The 19289-nt window shown below is 41.1% G+C and overlaps 1 protein-coding gene across 2 annotated transcripts in view; it reads right to left on the reverse strand.

The window, feature by feature from the left end:
- The window catches only part of LOC311148446 (protein Wnt-7b-like), a gene marked incomplete at its 5' end in the record, with an annotated part of 52706 nt that extends 35342 nt beyond the window's left edge, over nucleotides 1-17364 (reverse strand). The window contains 2 exons of one of the 2 annotated variants that reach the window (XM_084185415.1): nucleotides 5275-5505; nucleotides 17021-17364. In XM_084185415.1, the coding sequence (XP_084041541.1) occupies nucleotides 5275-5505; nucleotides 17021-17097 (308 nt within the window). Of the gene's footprint in view, nucleotides 1-5274; nucleotides 5506-14935; nucleotides 15019-17020 lie in introns of those variants that run through there. The other variant, XM_084185416.1, reaches the window with a different exon arrangement.
- Nucleotides 17365-19289: the final 1925 nt, after the last annotated feature.

Here is a 19289-nt window from a genome sequence, read left to right on the forward strand (position 1 = left end):
CTTGGGGAGATGATACTGTTTGCTATGGGCCCAGGGGAGGGGAAATAGAGACGGAACCACCCCCCACCAGCTCCCACATTCCACCCCTGTTTGTTTTCTCCTCTTCGTAAAGCACCGGCCCTCTCATTCGCTTGGTAACCAGGCAGTTGGAGCTGGTCGGCATTTCCCTTGCAGTCCGTTCGCCTCCTACCTGGTCGTGCCTTGGAGTGCCTCTCTCCAGAGCTGTACTCACGGAGTCAGGCTCAGCGCTATAACTCAACTCCCAGCCTGCCTGCCTGCCTGTCTGTCTGTCTGTCTGCTGCCTGCTGCCTGCTGCTTCTGCTAATGAAAAAAGGTGCAATGCAATGTAGGTCACAGAGAAGAACTGCCTTTTAGCCTGACAGCTTCTCCTCTCTGATGATTGAATATATATTTTTGTCTAAAAGCAACCTGGTCAAAAAACTAAGGAATGGACTACTACTGCATTGCTTTGTCATTGAATCAAAGTCTGTGGGTTGAGTTCTCCAGTCTCTAATAGATTCTAGAAAGTGGATTCCCCAGCCCAACCCAGGCTTTTAGTGTTGGTATGAAATAATAGCAGCATTCTTTCATTCTGCACTGAGAGGTTCACCTACCCCGGTGCTGCAACCATTTTCCATTATTGTGCAATGAGCCAGGGGACAGAGTGATTGAGCCAGGGGGTAGAGTGATTGAGCCAGGGGCCAGAGTGATTGAGCCAGGGGTAGAGTGATTGAGCCAGGGGCCAGAGTGATTGAGCCAGGGGACAGATTGATTGAGCCAGGCGACAGAGTGATTGAGCCAGGGGACAGAGTGATTGAGCCAGGGGGTACAGTGATTGAGCCAGGGCCCAGAGTGATTGAGCCAGGGGACAGAGTGATTGAGCCAGGGGACAGAGTGATTGATCCAGGGGAAAGATTGAGCCAGGGGCTAGAGTGATTTAACTTTTGCAATATTTCATCACTGAGCACAACAAGAACCTCTTTGAGATGAAAAGCATGAATCCCTATCGTGACAAACTGGTTGGAAAGTTAAACAGAAAGTAACCAGAGCAGGGCAGTTATACGAGCCTTTGATGCTGAGTGTAGCCGTTGAAAGGTGTCTGTTTTCATACTATAATCACTAACATCAAGCCCTCTGCTCTTCTGTTCAGGCTGAGGCTGTTAAAGCTGAAGGTGCTCAGGCTCAGGGGCTTAGCATGTCCCTGGTGCTCCCTAGAATCTACCATTTCACATAAAATAACACCAGGGTTCTTTTGACATCAACTACTTCCAATTGAAGATGCCATTAATAATCTTAACTGACCGGTGAGCAACAGGCCAAAGTAGACAGCAGTGTTAAAACTGACAAGGTGTTGACTTCCCACAGGTTGTGATAACCTACTGATGGAATCAACCCACCATACATCCCTATTATTCAGCACTGTATCAAAACCTTGCTGCTGAGTATCACTCTCTTGCCATTTATCCTGTCTTTTTCCATGTCTCTGTCCAGCCCTACTGCGACAATCTGCTTTGACTATCCATAGCCCCTCCCTGCCTTGATGATGGATCTGACTTCAATTGTATTATTAACTGTTAATAGAGTGTAATATACTGTTCAATAACACCACTCCTATTAGCACGGGATAGTTCACTCCATATTTTATGGGCTCAACTTACAGAGCGGTGCCAATGTAATTCTGCTATGGCATACAACGTGAGTGAGTGAGATTGCTAAATCTTCATCTTGCTAAATGTCTATAGGAGGAAACACAAACATATTTTAATACCCAGCGTTCAGTGTTTATGGCCTTGTCTCCAACGTGTCAGTTAGAACATAACAGGAGAGCCAACGACCCTTTGTACAATAGAGGAACTGTTGAAGGACTTGACCGTAATGAGCATGGTTCCATCCATGTTTCCATCCATCCTTTAAAGTCCCATCGAACAGAGCTGCCAGTGTCAAGGAGCGCTGCGTTAGCCAACAGCACCCCTTTTTCTTTAAAGGATCTATATTTACAATATAATACAGAAATAAATATCAAATTACTGGCCTTTTCTGAAACAGAATCTTTCCTTGAATCAAGATATTTGGGGTTCTGTAATACTCAATAACCCAGCTATTAATGGGTGCCTTCTTGGAAAGCGAATGTAATACCACGGAGCTCGGCCAAACTGACCGACTCCATCCAAGTGCAAGCAGCACAGAGAGAAAGCATTAGGCTTGTGGTTCCCTGATCTTTAACTCTTCAGAAAACGACGGCATTTCTCCTAATCCAAAATGAAGACTGGATCATTGAGAAGGGGAAAGGTTTAGTGTTCATAATTTGGGGATTTGAATGAAAAACTTCAGCAGGAACGGAACAGGGATCTTTTCCTTGCAGTTGATTATGATTATGTGGGAATTTGCAGATTCGAAGGAGAAGGAAAAGGATTGGAACGTTTGTCTACTAAGGAGGTATTCCATGACTTCATATCCCACACTGAACAACACTACTGTCATACATGCAACATAATTAGAGAGCATGGCTACTCTCATTGTTCACTAATTGTAAATATCAAATTAGTTTCCAAAACAAGCGGCATTGAAAAACCCATGGCGGATTGACAATAAGGTGTTTACGGGAACCACTAAATAGGGCCACCTTTAGAAGTGGAAGTTGAGATGCAGCAGTGGTGGTTGATGTGGTGTCCCATGATGACCTAGTAAAGGACATGAAAACCCTGAGCTGAATACTGACTGAATGGCCATCCAATGACCTTTCTACCTACTGTACTGGCAAGGTTGACCTCACAGGTATTTGGCCCATGGAGGCCCTGGTAGCAGCCAATCACTAACCATTATGAGTCATATTGTACAGTACCAGTACCCATCGTCTGGCTCTAGTTCTGAGAGTGTAGTGAAACATCCCTGGTTTCACTGCCACTGATTATCATAGGGGACAGTATGGCAGTACTGTAGAGAACAAGGAACCTGTCTCATCTCTGCCTCCACTAGAGCAGAGGTTCTTTCTTTCTCTCTCTCTCTCTCTCTCTCTCTCTCTCTCTCTCTCTCTCTCTCTCTCTCTCTCTCTCTCTCTCTCTCTCTCTCTCTCTCTCTCTCTCTCTCTCTCTCTCTCTCTCTCTCTCTCTCTCTCTCTCTCTCTCTCTCTCTCTCTCTGGGTGTAGGATGGAGTGAAACATCCCACTAAAGTTAAAGTACACAACTAACTAACTGAGTTAAGGATTTGACTATAGACGTGGCCGGGTTCATGAGTCAAATAATTAGAAGAAGTCATACAAATTTGTCTAAAAACATAAGCAGTATAGTTTTTCAGGGACTACAGAAAAGAAGATCCAGTAATCGGAGACATGCTGTAGCCTGCTCATTTTCTCAGTGATAAGAAAGGTATATCCTGCGGTACTGTTCAGTTCAAGTCTCTCTGAAGCTTGGCAAAAAAGAAAAGATGAAAAAGGAGGGCAAAAGAGATGCTGAATACAGAAGAAAATGCGACGAGATCCATTACTAAAGCACCAGATTTACAACAAAGAAAAATGCTTTTCGAGGGGTTGGAGCTAAGTCAGCCGCTCCTAAATAGCAGTGATTGTTAACAGAGCTATTGGATTAAATGCAAAGTCAAACCGCACTTTAACAGCAACAAAACATTTCTAAATGAAAGGAAATGTATAAAAGTCCCTGTAAAAAAAAGCCATGCAAAAGAGGACTGCGGAATGCCGTTTCGAACAAAAACACAGTAAATGTAAATGTTTGTCTGTTTGTAGCTTGTTCTGGCTGTATGTACACACACACACACACACACACACACACACACACACACACGAACCAAGCAATGGACACAACCAGTTTCCTAAGATGAACAACAGATGTGGCCATCTACAGTATTTTGGTTCAACAACGTTCTCTACAATAATACCATTGGTTGTCTCCTCATTTGCTATATCATTTTTCAACCATACTTTTTCCCCATTAGACTTTAGTGCTTCTGGTAACCTTTCCATAACTTTGGTGCAGCCAGCAATGTACGGCATACTTTTAACCAGAAGTTCAATGCAAATCTTACATCAACAGAAACCAAGCCATGCTGCAGAAAAGTAACAGTGTGAACTGAGATGAGGACACACCGGACTGGAATATGTTGGAATGGTAACATAATGAAGACGTCTTGAGTTTGAGTTGAGTGCACTAAGCAACCATTGCCAATATGTATGGTTATACAATAGAGTTGTGCGCAGTTGGTTAAAGTTTGACTCTGATGTGTACAGCTTGGGTTTGGCATGTGAAGAGCCATTTTTCACAAGGCTAGGGGTGTCGGGGCTTGGTAGTGTATTGAGTTCTACTCTAAGGCTACCATTTAGAGAAGGCTACCATTCGAAATGTAACCTCTTTTCCATCACGGCTTCAATACTTTGTCAGAAACAATGACCGATGACTACCATTGCAATCAGGGTGGGAAATTAACTTTTTGGTCCACCAGCCACTAGTGGATGCCCTAATTTTTACCAGCCACTCAATTTGTTTACCAGATAAATAACAGAAAACACTGTACCCCACCCCACTTTCACCACTGTAGTGTTGAGATTCTCTCTTTCAGAGTTGACACCCACACACACACACATGTTGTTGTTGCTTTTTTACATGTGGGATTTGGATTTTAAAAAAGATGTACTGCTCCCAAATGCTCTGTGTGACCACTCGCTAATGTGGCTGGTGAAATAGACATTCTACCAGCCAATGCCAAAATCAACAAACATTTGGCTGGTGGCTGGTGTTAATTTCGCACCCTGATTGCAATGCAGTCCTCCCTGCAAATAAGATTTGAAGTAACTCTTCAAATGTCAGCCTTATGCCTCCCCACAAATGTAGCAAACTTATTTTAGTATTATTGTAATTTGTATAGTCCCCAAATCCCCTCAATGGTCATGCTGCTCCCCCTATGGTCACCCCCCCCCCCCCTCAACAGTCTTTACTCTGCCTCCACCCCAACTGACATGTATTTATTCATCACTGCTACAGTTATGATGTATGTAGTGCTATTTCTATTGTTGTTGTTTTTTATTATCATTTAAATTGTTTTATTTAACTTAGTCCTGCATGTTGGAGCTCAGAGCCTAAGATTTTCACTGTACCCTGCAATCACACCTGCAACCCTGTACATGTGACTATTAAACACTCGGAATCTGAATCTGACATACATAGTTGAGGACATTACAGCGTCAGCCCATAGTGCAGCAGACAATGATCTCCCCCTCCAAAGCCGAATACCCCCCAGCCAAGACAGGCCCAAGGTGCCCAGACTGACCTACTCGCAGCTCCTGTCCAAAGACAGTCCTCTCCCCAAGGGCGGAGCAATTCCAGCGGCCATAGCGGAACTGGTACTGACACTCATTGATGCCCAGCTGGGCGCCCTCCCCCACCACGATGATGGCGTCCGGGCGGCTCTGGCAGATGGCCCTCTGGCGAGGGGCCAGCCCAGGGATCTTGTTGCAGATGATGTTGGCACCCAACGCCACCACAGAAGACAGGGCCCTATGGATCGGGAGGTAAAGACACACACACACACACACACACACACACATACACACACACACACACACATACATACACACATACACACACACAAACATAGTCAGTCAGTGCTACTGGAGGATAGATTACATAGACTTTAGGGCTCTCCAGGCCAGGAATAAATTCAACCAAAGCCTTGATGAGCATTCCTTAGTTACTCACCGCTGTCTTACAAAAATATTACAATTTAGTAGATTAGAGGTGAGAGAGCAAAGAAAGCATCTGAAACGATTATCCGACGCTGCAGAGCATTGTAAAACAGATCCAATGCAGAAAATGACATTGTGTTTATTTGCTTACTGACAGTGCCTCTCCGCATTGGTTTGGCTCATGATTGTGGAGAAATTAGTTGGAGTTTTGCGTTAATTGTTAGGTAACGTGGCTAGACCGTGCCTTCAATTTCAACCAAGAAGTCACACACAACTATGTTATCCCTTAGAATTTGAGATGTATGTGTTTAAAGCACACATGCAGTTTAATACACCGCCTATAAATATCTTTCCTATGCGAGATTTCTTTCCTTTATCCACCTTTTAAGAGCAATGCTACAGTATGCCTGGCTAATAGTAAGGTTTCCGACACCAGCCTCTCTGCATGCCCTATGAGGTGTTAGTCCTCAAGGGTTAACCCAGATCAAGCAGCCATTTAACCCATGACATGACACCTTGGAGGTTCTGCTCCTCAGAGGCTGTTTTGTAGTACCTCTGATCACCGCCTTGGGACTTAATATCATCCCTATTCCTGACACATGTTGGATGGGCTTGGAACAGTCATGTACCAGAAAACAGACTGCTGAACAAATGGGGTTGTTTCTCCATCAGAATGTTTATAGCCATCCAAACCCTGCAGATACATGCCTTTCAAACATGTCAGTAGACAAGTAGCCGTAAAAGAGCATGAAGACGAATGCCAGCTTTGATGTATGACGTAGGCCTTCAAGGGCTTTACCACAAGCAGGGCAGGCTGATGCAGGCAAGTTGTGTGTCAGCGAAAAACGACAGGAGGGGTAGAGAGAGAGAGCGAGAGAGAGAGAGAGAGAGCGAGAGAGAGAGAGAGAGAGAGAGAGAGAGAGAGAGAGAGAGAGAGAGAGAGAGAGAGAGAGAGAGAGAGAGAGAGAGAGAGAGAGAGAGAGAGAGAGAGAGAGAGAGAGAGAGAGAGAGAGAGAGAGAGAGAGAGAGAGAGAGGGGAGAGAGTGGAGAGAGGGGGAGAGACAGAGGGAGAGAGGGGAGTGTGACAAAGAAAAGAGGGAGAGAAGAGAGAGAGCGGGGTCGACTGCATTTTGTGGATTCCCCTTTAAAAGGATTATGGAACAAAACCATACTGCCCCTCTGACTCGAAGAACCCAAAGAGTGAATATTGATTGGAAATTGCTTATGGCCAACCATGTTCATCTTCTGTTGATTGGCTTTCTCCAGATAAAAAATAAACCTTGAATGTAAAACCACATGACATGTTCAAATAAAACCATAACGGCAACACAACATCTCTGGCAACAATAAATACTTTTGTTTAATTCAGGCTCTTTGATACATCCTCTGCACTAGAGGAGGATGTACTATGGATGTGTTGTGTGTAAGCTTCAGTTGCAAAAGTTGTTTAAAATTCTTTAAAATTCAAACATTTAAGCCAAGTGAACTCAAATGAACAGCAAAGGATTTCATTAGTTCAAGAGAGACGATTCAGACATCCCTGCTTGCTTCAAAACTGCTGTGCATCCTAAGTAACATATACCTCTCTGTTTTTCATATCCAAAACCATATGATAAATGAAGCTCACCAATGGTTTGACCTTTGCAAAGATAACATAACCACTATGCAGGAAATCAGGTACATTATCAAGGTCCGACAAATGTCATTAGAAATCTCTCAAATGTCATTAGAAATCTCTCAAATTTCATTGAAAATCTCTCAAATGTCATTAAAAATCTTGGCTTCATTTTTATCCATCAAAAACGGAAATTGAGATATAAAGCAAATAATGAGTGAAGCACAGAGCACTAAAGTAACTCTGGTTCCTTGATGTCTACTAAACAAAACCATCAAAATGCTCCACCAACCTTCTCTATTGTAAAACAACCCCCATGGAGTTTGTGGTTTAAATGTATGTGTGAATCCTATACCGCATGATGCTAATGTTTATGAAGTCAGGTGCACTGAACTGATGATCTAGCAAGGTAAACAGATGCTCTGAATTACACCATGTGATACAGTCAGGTGAACAAAAGAGTTTGGCATATATATATTAGTGAGAAGAAAAGAAAAAACATATGGGGGATTGGAAGTGATGCAGACAATTACATTGATGGAAGTTACAATCTATCTGCAATATTAAAGCTGATCTACCCCCTAATAAAAAATAAAACAAATAAAAAAAGGTCCTCATAATCACTTTAATAGTCAGTGAGGTGGACAGGGACTTGTTGCTAACCAAGAAGCTACACAGAGGTATTGCTGTTATTATTGTTGTTGTAGGATATTTGGGATCTGTCTGCCAAACTCTTTTGTTCACCTGACTGTATCACATGGTGTAATCCAGAGCATCTGTTTACCTTGCTAGATCATCATATACACATATACATATACCTAATCTACATAAACATACATATACATACATATACATATCTTTAAAATATATATATTTCCCTTTATTACTTTCCAACCCCACCACCCCTTCCCTAATTGGAGTAAACTAGTGAACAACAATGCTTAGGCCTCTACTTACAGCTTATACATACTATATACATTTTATGGACACAGTCAATTTTACAATAATTATATTTTGTTTGTTTTTACTCCTGAACTTCCTCTACCCTCAACCTCTCTGATCATTTTAATGATGTCCATTCGGTTTGCTTCTATATGCCAAATCTTTCTAACTGTGCTCTTTCACAAAAGCTCTCAACCTATAACCAAATATACTTATTATGGACACAGTATGCTTTACATTAGTTATCTTGTTGTTATTAGTTGTTGTTAGTTGTTATTAGTCCCATCCTTCAGCTCCATTCAACACCTCCCTTCTATCTCTTAACACCATCCATATTGGATTTATATTTGCCATATATTTTTCAACTGTACTTTGATGTTTCACAAAAGTTCTGAACCGTTCTATTCTCATTGTTTCTACAGATTGTAAATTGAAAATAAACATTTTTGCTAAAAGTATTATTATATTATTGATCGATTGACTATGACTTTTCAGATCACCCAGTAGTGCTATCTGCAGGGTTAGTTCCAGGTAAATATTGCAATCCTTCAGCCATTCCTGGACCTGTGTCCAAAAACAAGCTATAAATGGACAGTACCAAAACAAATGATCTAATGATTCTGTCTCTTCACAGCAAAATCTACAGATCTGGGAAGATTGTATCCCCCATATAAATAACATTCTATTGGTAGCAATAATTTTATATCATAATTTAAATTCAAAAATTCTAAGTTTTCAATCCGGTGTCGTTTTGCGTATCAGTTCATAAACACTATGCCATGGAATCGGTACGTCAAAAATCTCTTCCCAACTATTTTGCAATCTATATGGGACGGCTGTCAATCCATTGGTCCTTAAATGAAACTGGTATACTTTTTTATTTCTCACAATTTTCTTTAACTAATTATGTTCTTTAATGCAGGGCCGACAGACAAGTCCCTTACTTTTTCCCCCTTCCACTTTCCTCTTCTATTTTTGCGGTAATGCTGCAATTATTTGATTGTAATTTTGGGTAGAGCAGACATTTCCATATGTTTTTTTTTTAGCAGCATGTGCGACATAACTCCACCAGTCCTACCTATGATATCATTTACGAAGATTATACCTTTTTTAAACGTTTTGTCAAAAAATAATGTTTTTTTATCAATTAGTATATTTCAGTTTAACCACAATATTTGTTGCGTTATTTGTTCTGCCGTTTCTGGAGGATTAAATTGAAATTACAACCAACTTTCTATGGCTTGTTTTAGAAATAGTGATATTTGGGAGATGATTTCTTTTCAAATAACTGAAAGTGAGAGGTTGTAATCTGAATAAAGGGAAAAAGGCCATTCTTGAACATTGGGTGAGACAATCTTACTAATTTGCTAGAGAACAAGTTCGGATTTAAGTATAACTTTTGTATGACTGAAGCTTTTAGTGATAGGTCTAATGCTTTAATATTTAATAATTTCTGTCCTCCGAATTCATATTCATTATATAAATAGGCCCATTTAATTTTGTCTGGCTTGCCGTTCCAAATAAAATAGAATATTTTTTTCTCATAGAATTTAAAAAACTGTTCGCTAAGCGTAGGCAAGACCATAAGCAAATAGGTAAACTGGGATAATACTAAAGAGTTAATCAGGGAGATTTTTCCACAAATTGACAGGTATTTACCTTTCCATGGTAGCAAGATCTTATCTATTTTTGCTAACTTTCTATTTAAATTTATTGGAGTGAGATCATTTATTTCATTTGGGATATGTATTCCAAGTATATCCACATCACCATCAGACCATTTTATTGGTAAACTACAATTGTATTTTTTTTGTGATCCAATACATAATATAGTGCATTTATCATAATTTGGTTGTAATCCAGAGAGGTTAGAAAATGTATCTAGATCCTCTATGAGGCTGTGGAGGGATTCGTTGTGGATTTAAAAGAAAACATGAATCATCAGCGTACAATGACACCTTTGTTTTTAAGCCCTGGATTTCTAATCCCTTGATATTATTGTTGGATCTGATTTTAATAGCTAACATCGATGGCCATAATGAATAGATATGCCAATAGTGGACAACCTTGTTTCACTCCTCTTGACAGTTTAAAACGTTCTGAGAAATAGCCATTATTTACTATTTTACACCTAGGGTTTCTATACATGATTTTAACCCAATTTATAAGAGATTCTCCAAAATTGAAATGCTCCAGGCATTTATATATAAACCCCAGTCGTACTTCATCAAATGCCTTTTCGAAGTCTGCTATGAATAGCAGGCCTGGTTTCCCAGATGTTTCATAGTGTTCTATTGTTTCCAGTACTTGCCTTATATTATCTCCAATGTATCTTCCATGTAAAAAACCTGTCTGATTAGAATGAATAATGTCCGACAATACCTTTTTAATTCTATGCGCTATACAGAAGATAGCCCTATTTGGTAAAAGACCAAGTCCATATTATGGCAAGTACAGCTCAAATAAGCAAAGAGTCCATCATGACTTTAAGACATGAAGATCAGTCAATACGGAACATTTCAAGAACTTTGAAAGTTTATTCAAGTGCAGTCACAAAAACCATCAAGCGCAATGATGAAACTGGCTCTCATGAGGACCACCACAGGAATGGAAGACCCAGACTTACCTCTGCTGCAGAGGATACGTTCATTATAATTATCAGAAATTGCAGCCCAAATAAATGCTTCACAGAGTTCAAGTCACAGAGACATCTCAACATCAATAGTTCAGAGGAGACTGTGTGAATCAGGCCTTCATGGTCGAATTGCTGCAAATAAACCACTACTAAAGGACACCAATAAGAAGAAGAGACTTGCTTGGGCCAAGAAACACGAGCAATGGACATTAGACCGGTGGAAATGTGTCCTTTGGTCTGGAGTCCAAATTGGAGATTTTTGGTTCCAACCGCCATGTCTTTGTGAGACGCGGTGTAGGTGAACAGATGATCTCCGCATGTGTATTTCCCACCGTAAAGCATGGAGGAGGAAATGTTATGGTGTGGGGGTGCTTTGCAGGTGACAATGTATTATTATTATTATTATTACAATGTGATTTATTGAGAATTCACAGCATTCTGCAGCGATACACCATCCCATCTGGCTTAGTGGGACTATCATTTGTTTTTCAACAGGACAATGACCCAACACACCTCCAGGCTGTGTAAAGGCAATTTTACCAAGAAGGAGAGTGATGGAGTGCTGCATCAGAGCTACAGTCCCCTGTAGCTCAGTTGGTAGAGCATGGCGCTTGCAACGCCAGGGTTGTGGATTTGTTTCCCACGGGGGGCCAGTATGAAAATGTATGCACTAACTGTAAGTCGCTCTGGATAAGAGCGTCTGCTAAATGACTAAAATGAAAATGTAAATCAGAGGACCTGGCCTCCACAATCCCCCAACCTCAACCCAATTGAGATGGTTTGGGATGAGTCGGACCGCAGAGTGAAGGAAAAGCAGCCAACAAGTGCTCAGCATATGTGGGAACTCCTTCAAGACTGTTGGAAAAGCATTCCAGGTGAAGCTGGTTGAGAGAATGCCAAGACTGTGCAAAGCTGTCATCAAGGCAAAGGGTGGCTATTTGAAGAATCTCAAATATAAAATATATTTTGATTTGTTTAACACTTTTTGGGTTACTACATGATTCCATATGTGTTATTTCATAGATGTGATGTCTTCACTATTATTCTACAATGTAGAAAATAGTAAAAATAAAGAAACGTTTGACCGGTAGCGTATACTGAACAAAAATATAAACGCAACATTTACATTTTAGTCATTTAGCAGACGCTCTAACATGTAAAGTGTTGGTCCCATGTTTCATGAGCTGAAATAAATGATCTCCGAAATGTTCCATACAGACAGAAAGCTTATTTCTCTCAAGTTTTGTGCACAAATTTGTTTACATCTCTGTTAGTGAGTATTTCTCATTTGCCAAGATAATCCATCCACCTGACAGGTGTGGCATATAAAGAAACTGATTAAACAGCATGATCATTACACAGATGCACCTTGTGCTGCATGGGGACAGTAAAACGCCACTCTAAAATGTGAGTTTTGTTACACAACACAATGCCACAGACATCTCAAGTTTTGAGGGAGCATGCAATTGCCATGCTGACCGCAGGAATGTCCACCAGAGCTGTTGCCAGAGAATTTAAAGTTAAGTTCTCTACCATAAGCCGCCTCAAATGTTGTTTTAGAGAATTTGGCAGTACGTCCAACCGGTCTCACAACTGCAGACCATGTGTAACCATGCCATCCCAGGACCTCTACATCCGGCTTCTTCATCTGCGGGATTGTCTGAGACCAGCCACCAGGATGGCTGATGAAACTGAGGGGTATTTCTGTCTGTAATAAAGCCCTTTTGTGGGGAGAAACTCATTCTTATTGGCTGGGCCTGGCTCCCCAGTGGGTGGGCCTGGCTCCCAAGTCGATGGGCCAAGTCGGTGGGCCCAGGCCCACCCATGGCTGTGCCCCTGCCCAGTCATGTGAAATCCATAGATTAGGGCCTAATTTATTTATTTCAATTGACTGATTTCCTTATATGAACTGTAACTCAGTAAAATCATTGAAATTGTTGCATGTTGCGCTTATATTTTTGTCCAGTATAGAAACAATTCTGCTACCAGAAATGTACAGTAGGCTACGTAGGGATGTTAACAATAGCAAATCCAGGGATTCCCACAGTGTATTATTGTGCAGGCAAAATAACCTTCTTACAAATAAGGTGGTGGGTTCGATGACAGAGGGGGGCTGTGGGGGCCTACACACACACACACACCAACACACACACACCTATTCCATCAGAGAGAATGCCTTTGATGTGACACAGCATTAACCTCACAGGTATGTTTCACTGAGAAATAAGATGTCAGCCACAATGGTCTCATGAGGCAGATATTTAAGGTGGATTTTTTTGTGAATTTCGTCAAAAGTGCTTCAGTGGCAAATTGCTGGAACATCAATTGTGAAACGAAATAAACCTGTAAGATTTATTTTGTGGAATTTAAGGATATGATATCAATTCATAATATTTAGCTTAAGTAATAACAAATATTTCTGTAATCAAAAGCTTTTAAAACTAGTGTAATATATGTAGGCCTATAAATAAGTAGAACAGCAATGGAGCTCGTTTTCATGTCTTATTCCACGTTGATGTTATGATGCTTTAATATGGAAAAACGTATTTCCTAAGTTCCCCATTTTAAAAACCTTATACTGATCACCATTTGGTGACCTGGTGCAATAAAGGCAGCTTTAAATGTGTGATTGACCTTAATTGAATAGTATTTAATGGGATGATAGCGTGCTCTGACTAATCCCTCTGTGTGTGGAGGAGTCACTTGCCACCCATGCAGTTCACCAAATTTCAATGTGAGTTTAACACATATAAACATTAGCTGCACATGTAATGAGATAGAAAGGAGCACTTTGGAGGATGGGGATCACGATCCTCTCTGTTCCTTATTCCACTTTAAAAACATCCTCATCCCTAAAACCTATTTAATTTGGTGTACTGTACTGTAATAAAGCATGTTTAAATTATAAAAACAAACAATGGTATGTAGTTTCTGATGTGCAAACCAATACTAAACATAGGCATAGCCACTTTTAACTGCAACCATAAACCACATCTATTTTAACATCAAATTTGGGGTCTCCAGCACGGGGATGGATTCAAAGTATGGTTCGGTAATTATTTTTAAGCCGAAAATAAAACGTTGTCTTGTGAGAGCAACTGATTCAACGACGCAAGTATTATGACCAGTGTCAGTCACGTGCATACATGTCAGAGACCGATGTTTTACAGCCACTTTCCAGATGTGGCTTTAAATTATAACTTGGTAGATCTGCATAAAACCATGGTGATGTAATGCATAAATCCTAATCCCTATCCACAAATTGTGACAGGTAATCATCCACCGCATGCGTAAAAGCTATACATACCTTCGGGATTTGCTAACATAGGGGGAAATAATGTTCTCGTTTCATTTAATTGTCTTGAACATCTCTGCCACTCTGTGGCCAAATGAAACCGTGTCCATCTGTCATTACAATGTTGTAAGAAGGATTTGGGTCCTTAAGAAGAATAAATCGACCTAACAAAAAAATAATGTATATTACCTCATCAGAAGCAAGTCCTGTGTTACAACCTGCCCTTAAAATAGTACGTCAGGTAATTGACATCGACATATAACTCTATCCGTTATTTACCACGTGGACAGGAGCGATGCCCCAGCTACCTGAAGCATATGCTTTGATAACGAATAAAATGTGAGTATCATTTCGTCATTTTAAACGGTAAAGTCCATAGAACATAATCGAATGTGGGGAAATACCCAAATAATCAATTAAATTCGGTGTGTAAAATGCACACCCAAAGTGCAAAAGCGCTGACATCGAAATATCTTCATTTTGATATACCCTAGTTGTCTTAAATGACTAGTTCTATATTCAAGCATGTTGTATGTTTTATATTCAAATCGTTTTGATTAGGGATGTGCACTGTGGAAGCAAACAACCATACCGTAACCAACAACCTGCGCCAATCTTTCGGATAAACATTTAACAATAGAATTATCCATCAAGTACATCGAAAATGAAATTCATATAGGCCTACTCAGTATGTCTCCAAACACAGAATCACACAAGTGAGCTAATTAAGGGGCCCGTTGATTGGGGCAACTTACAGGTAGCTCCCACTCGTAAGGATGAGGAAGATCTGTGGATAGTAGACTGATAGCAGTACACTGCGCGACGAGAATATGATCATGATGACATTGAACAAATGGCCGCTTTCTGATGGAGTGAAAAAAAATACTGTGATAAACTCCTTTTTAATTCCTTGATGTCGCTCGTTTTAGTTCCCCTTTGCTCCAAAATCAAAGAGCTGACTCCGGGTTTGGTGCGATGCGTTTGCGGTGCTCGCTTGAGTGGCGGTGCTATGCAGCTCCTAGCTCCCAGTCCCAGGGCCGTGAGTGTGCAGCGGGCGCGGAGATTGGCTCTGTCATCTCTCAGTGGTAGAGGCTGTTACAGAGTGTGGTTCCCGAGCCGGAATGATGATGGTTTTAGGGATTTTGGATGGCAGAAAAGTGCCTTTCTTCACTCTCATGAGAGTCGTGGCTGCCATTGGGCAGAGAGAGACACTGCTATCCGCCCACTTCTGCGCCACAGCAGGACAATAGGGTGACAGTGCTCCGCTACTCCCTTGGAAAAGCTGCCTTTCATTCATCAAATCAAACTCCAAAGTAAACAAACACTGGCGCACTCACCGACGGTTTCATCTTTAGGCCTACTGCTTCACACTCACACATCATCAGGCTGGAAAAAAACGTATGTGCGTAATGGCGTAAAGCAAAGATATTAAATTGGCTTGCAAAAATTTTATCCAATGCTTAATCAAAAGGTTAATGTGACCATATATTTATGCAATTAATAGGCATACATTGTGAATAGCCTAATAACTAACTGTATATAAATGATCAATTGATAGGTTTTAATACCAACAAGCTCTCACAGTCTCACTGCAGAATTAGACGTTTTAATACTCAGGATCTCCAGGGTGCATCTTTGCGTTGAATCCGGTGAGTGAAAGGCTCTGTCTGCACAGTCGCTTCAGCCCAACGTGGTCACTCGTCACCTGCAGACTCCACTCATTATGTGTGAAGAGGGCATCATGAAAGATTTTCCCAGGCTGAGGGAGGGGGTAGTATGCGCGGGAATGAGCTAACTGGTTTGGCTTGATGAAACCCTGAGATATCTGGTGACGCTTCACTTGGAGTGATTTTTTTCCTATTTGAACTGTTAAGATATCAATACCTGTGGAGGTTACCCGTTAGGCCTATTTCATTCAAGGATCACACCAATGGAACGAGCTGGAGGATGACACCTGTTGTTTTGATAACTATGAAATGGCTATGGATTATTGTATGATGAGGCTTAACTCTTGTTGAAATATCCTATAGATGTTTTGTTTATTATTTTTAATGAACACGTTGCATATAATTGTTCTCATACCAATCGAGTCCAAACCATCAGGGTAGGTTACCTTGGAGACAATACAGGCCTACAATAGAGACAGGTAAACAAAATGAATTAACCGTTTGCGTAATATCCTTTGTATTTACGCAAATAGCAAATAGCCATCCCCTTGGTTTGAATATAATTACATCCAAAAATGTCTATGACGTTTTTGCTTTTGCAAAGACAGAACATATATAAATTATCTGACTTTATGCATCAAGGTGAGCTATTGCAAAACAGGTAAAAACTCTGTCTGGGCTGTGGAATGTGGAAATACAACTCAACCAGGCTGCGGCTATTAATGAAGGTATGCAGCAGTGAGCCGGAGCGGCGGAGACAGACAGCGGGTCAAATGATCTAGCTACAGAGCGACTGACCAACCAGACTCTGAGGAGATGAACAAAAACTAAGATTGAATATGGATTAATCTTCTTATTTTTTCAAACCGCTAAATATTTGGACACCTTTTCCGCACTTCCAGCTGTTGTCCCTGATGGCTATGGGTGTCAGGTTCATTTGAACACTGACATGGACGGATCACACTGAGTTTCTTTAGTTCGTTTGTTATAAGTCATTTAGGTCAAAAGGGTAGGTGCGTCAGCTGTCCGCATTACATTGCATTTGTATGCATTCAGAATATCCATTGCTGTATGTGGTACAACATGTTGTAAGCTATATTTAAAATAATAATACACACAACAAAGCAACATAAACATATTTACACTTGCAATAAGTATTACATTTACACTTACCCAAGCCTTAAGTAGATGATGCCAAAACACAAGAAGACGTAAAAACTCCACCTTCGGAGGGGTCTGTGCATGATCATAATCGCTTCTGGGACGGGCCATTCACTACAATGAAGTGGTCTCGCTTGCGTTCACATTGGCAACACTACAATACCTAACCTTTCCAGATGCAGATAGGCCTGTAACTTCTGTTTTCCAAAATGTAAAATCTAATCTCCTTTGAAATCTTTAGCCGTCTGAAATCCATGGTCAACAGGTGAGAGTCGCAGAGTGATGGTGATCCAAAACGTGCGTGTTCAAAAACGAAACACTTATGGGAGAGAGAAAGAGGGGTCGAGGAGAAAGATGAGTTCTCGAGTGAAGCGTTCTTATATTTCGTCCTTTGTGTCAAAGTAGGGCAAGTTATGTATTCTCACTTGTTCTTGCTAGCGCCAGGTACATTTACACCCGGTGCAATGTCCTCTTTTTCAATAGAATCTCGCCTGTATTGAAGCCGTGACACATCGGTTGCAGTTCCTCTCTCTTGACGACATCTTAAATTCTTTCCATGTAGCTGCAGGTACTCTAATACAGGTAACAAAAGTCCTATCCACGCCTCCTCCTTTGAGCTGGTATGGATATGCAGGGGATGGGACGGGCTTCGGGGCTGAGCTGAACACGTGCGGTTGTTGTACAGTAACATACAGATAAACGAACCGAAACGTCCTTATATAGGCTATTTGAGGTTGCAACCTTGGGTATTGCCCACCAGGAGTTAGACTACCCTCATCAAGTAGCCAATTAGTAGCGATTAGTCCACCAGCTTACATTGTGACTAGTGACTAGAAGAGTATTCTGCATTTAATTCGTATAGCAAAAAATAATCATGGCACCTTTTATTTAATTTTCATTTCAGTCATTTAGCAGACGCTCTTATCCAGAGCGATTTACAGTTAGTGCATACATTATTTGTTTATACTGGCCCCATGTGGGAATCGAACCCACAACCCTGGCGTTGCAAACGCCATGCTCTACCAACTGAGCTACATCCCTGCCTGCCATTCCCTCCCCTACCCTGGACGACGCTGGGCCAATTGTGCGCCGCCCCATGGGTCTCCCGGTCGCGGCCGGCTACGACAGAGCCTGGATTCGAACCAGGATCTCTAGTGGCACAGCTAGCACTGCGATGCAGTGCCTTAGGCCACTGCGCCACTCGGGAGAGACCACTGTCCCATTTTATGAATTATAGACACTATTTAAAGTTCATTATGGAAATGCATTTCTTATTTTTCGATACATCAAATCATAGGGCTCCTTTTCAATAAATACGTGACAGATTTTCCTACTATAATTAATGCGTTTTAGAACAATAGGTAAAAATGACTCCTTGAGTGTCTGTCCCCAGGGGTCCCTTCCTGCTGAATAATACTCCCCCTGGTGGTTGAAGGAGACAACTGTTGTCTTACTGTCAGAGGTAAATGAAATTACAGACAGTTTGGTGGCTCATTTCATGCACTTATATTTTAATATGATGTGCGCCTGTGTAATCTTTAGAAAGTGTAAATCACCATCAATATGCAATATGCAAATGTGATTAAAGTCGAGTTCTGTTAATCTCTATATATTTTTTTGTGCATTTTAATTATCTTGCAAAGAAATGTAATCCATTATTCAAGATTCCTTAAGATTTTATGATTCTATAATGCACTTTGTTAAAACAGCACATAAAATGTAAGTCATACCATATTTGAACAAAACTACATGCAGGAAAACGTCTAAACTGGAATAATAATTGCAGTTTAAACAAAAATTGCAGACATGACCCATCTCTGTGCTGCTGAGAGTTGTTGTTAACCACAAGAAACAGACAACACTGCAGAAACCTTTGTTTGAAGACATCCTTGCTTTGTGGTTTCCAGGCCTTTTCCTTCAAAACATTTCCATCAAAATTCCAGATGGATTTTTTTAAATAATGAACGTCAACATAAAGACCCAGGGTGACATAAAAAGACACGTATTTGATGTGTCCCTGTAAAAGATGGACTTGTTTCTCTCTCTTCAAACGTAACTCTTGGTAGAGGCTGGGTGGGGATGGTCCTGTTTAGTTTAATTAAAACATTCAAAGGAGTTAAATGTTTTATTAAACCCGATCCTCAAAGACCAGGGACAAAATGCGTCAGCGCCATTCGTCACCCGCCACTGTCATTGCAGACAGACATGTCACACACATAGACCTTCACACGCACGCACGCACGCACGCACGCACGCACGCACGCACGCACGCACGCACGCA

The sequence above is a fragment of the Coregonus lavaretus genome, assembly GCF_964263955.1.
Source record: "Coregonus lavaretus genome assembly, chromosome: 21".
Classification (NCBI taxonomy): domain Eukaryota; kingdom Metazoa; phylum Chordata; class Actinopteri; order Salmoniformes; family Salmonidae; genus Coregonus; species Coregonus lavaretus.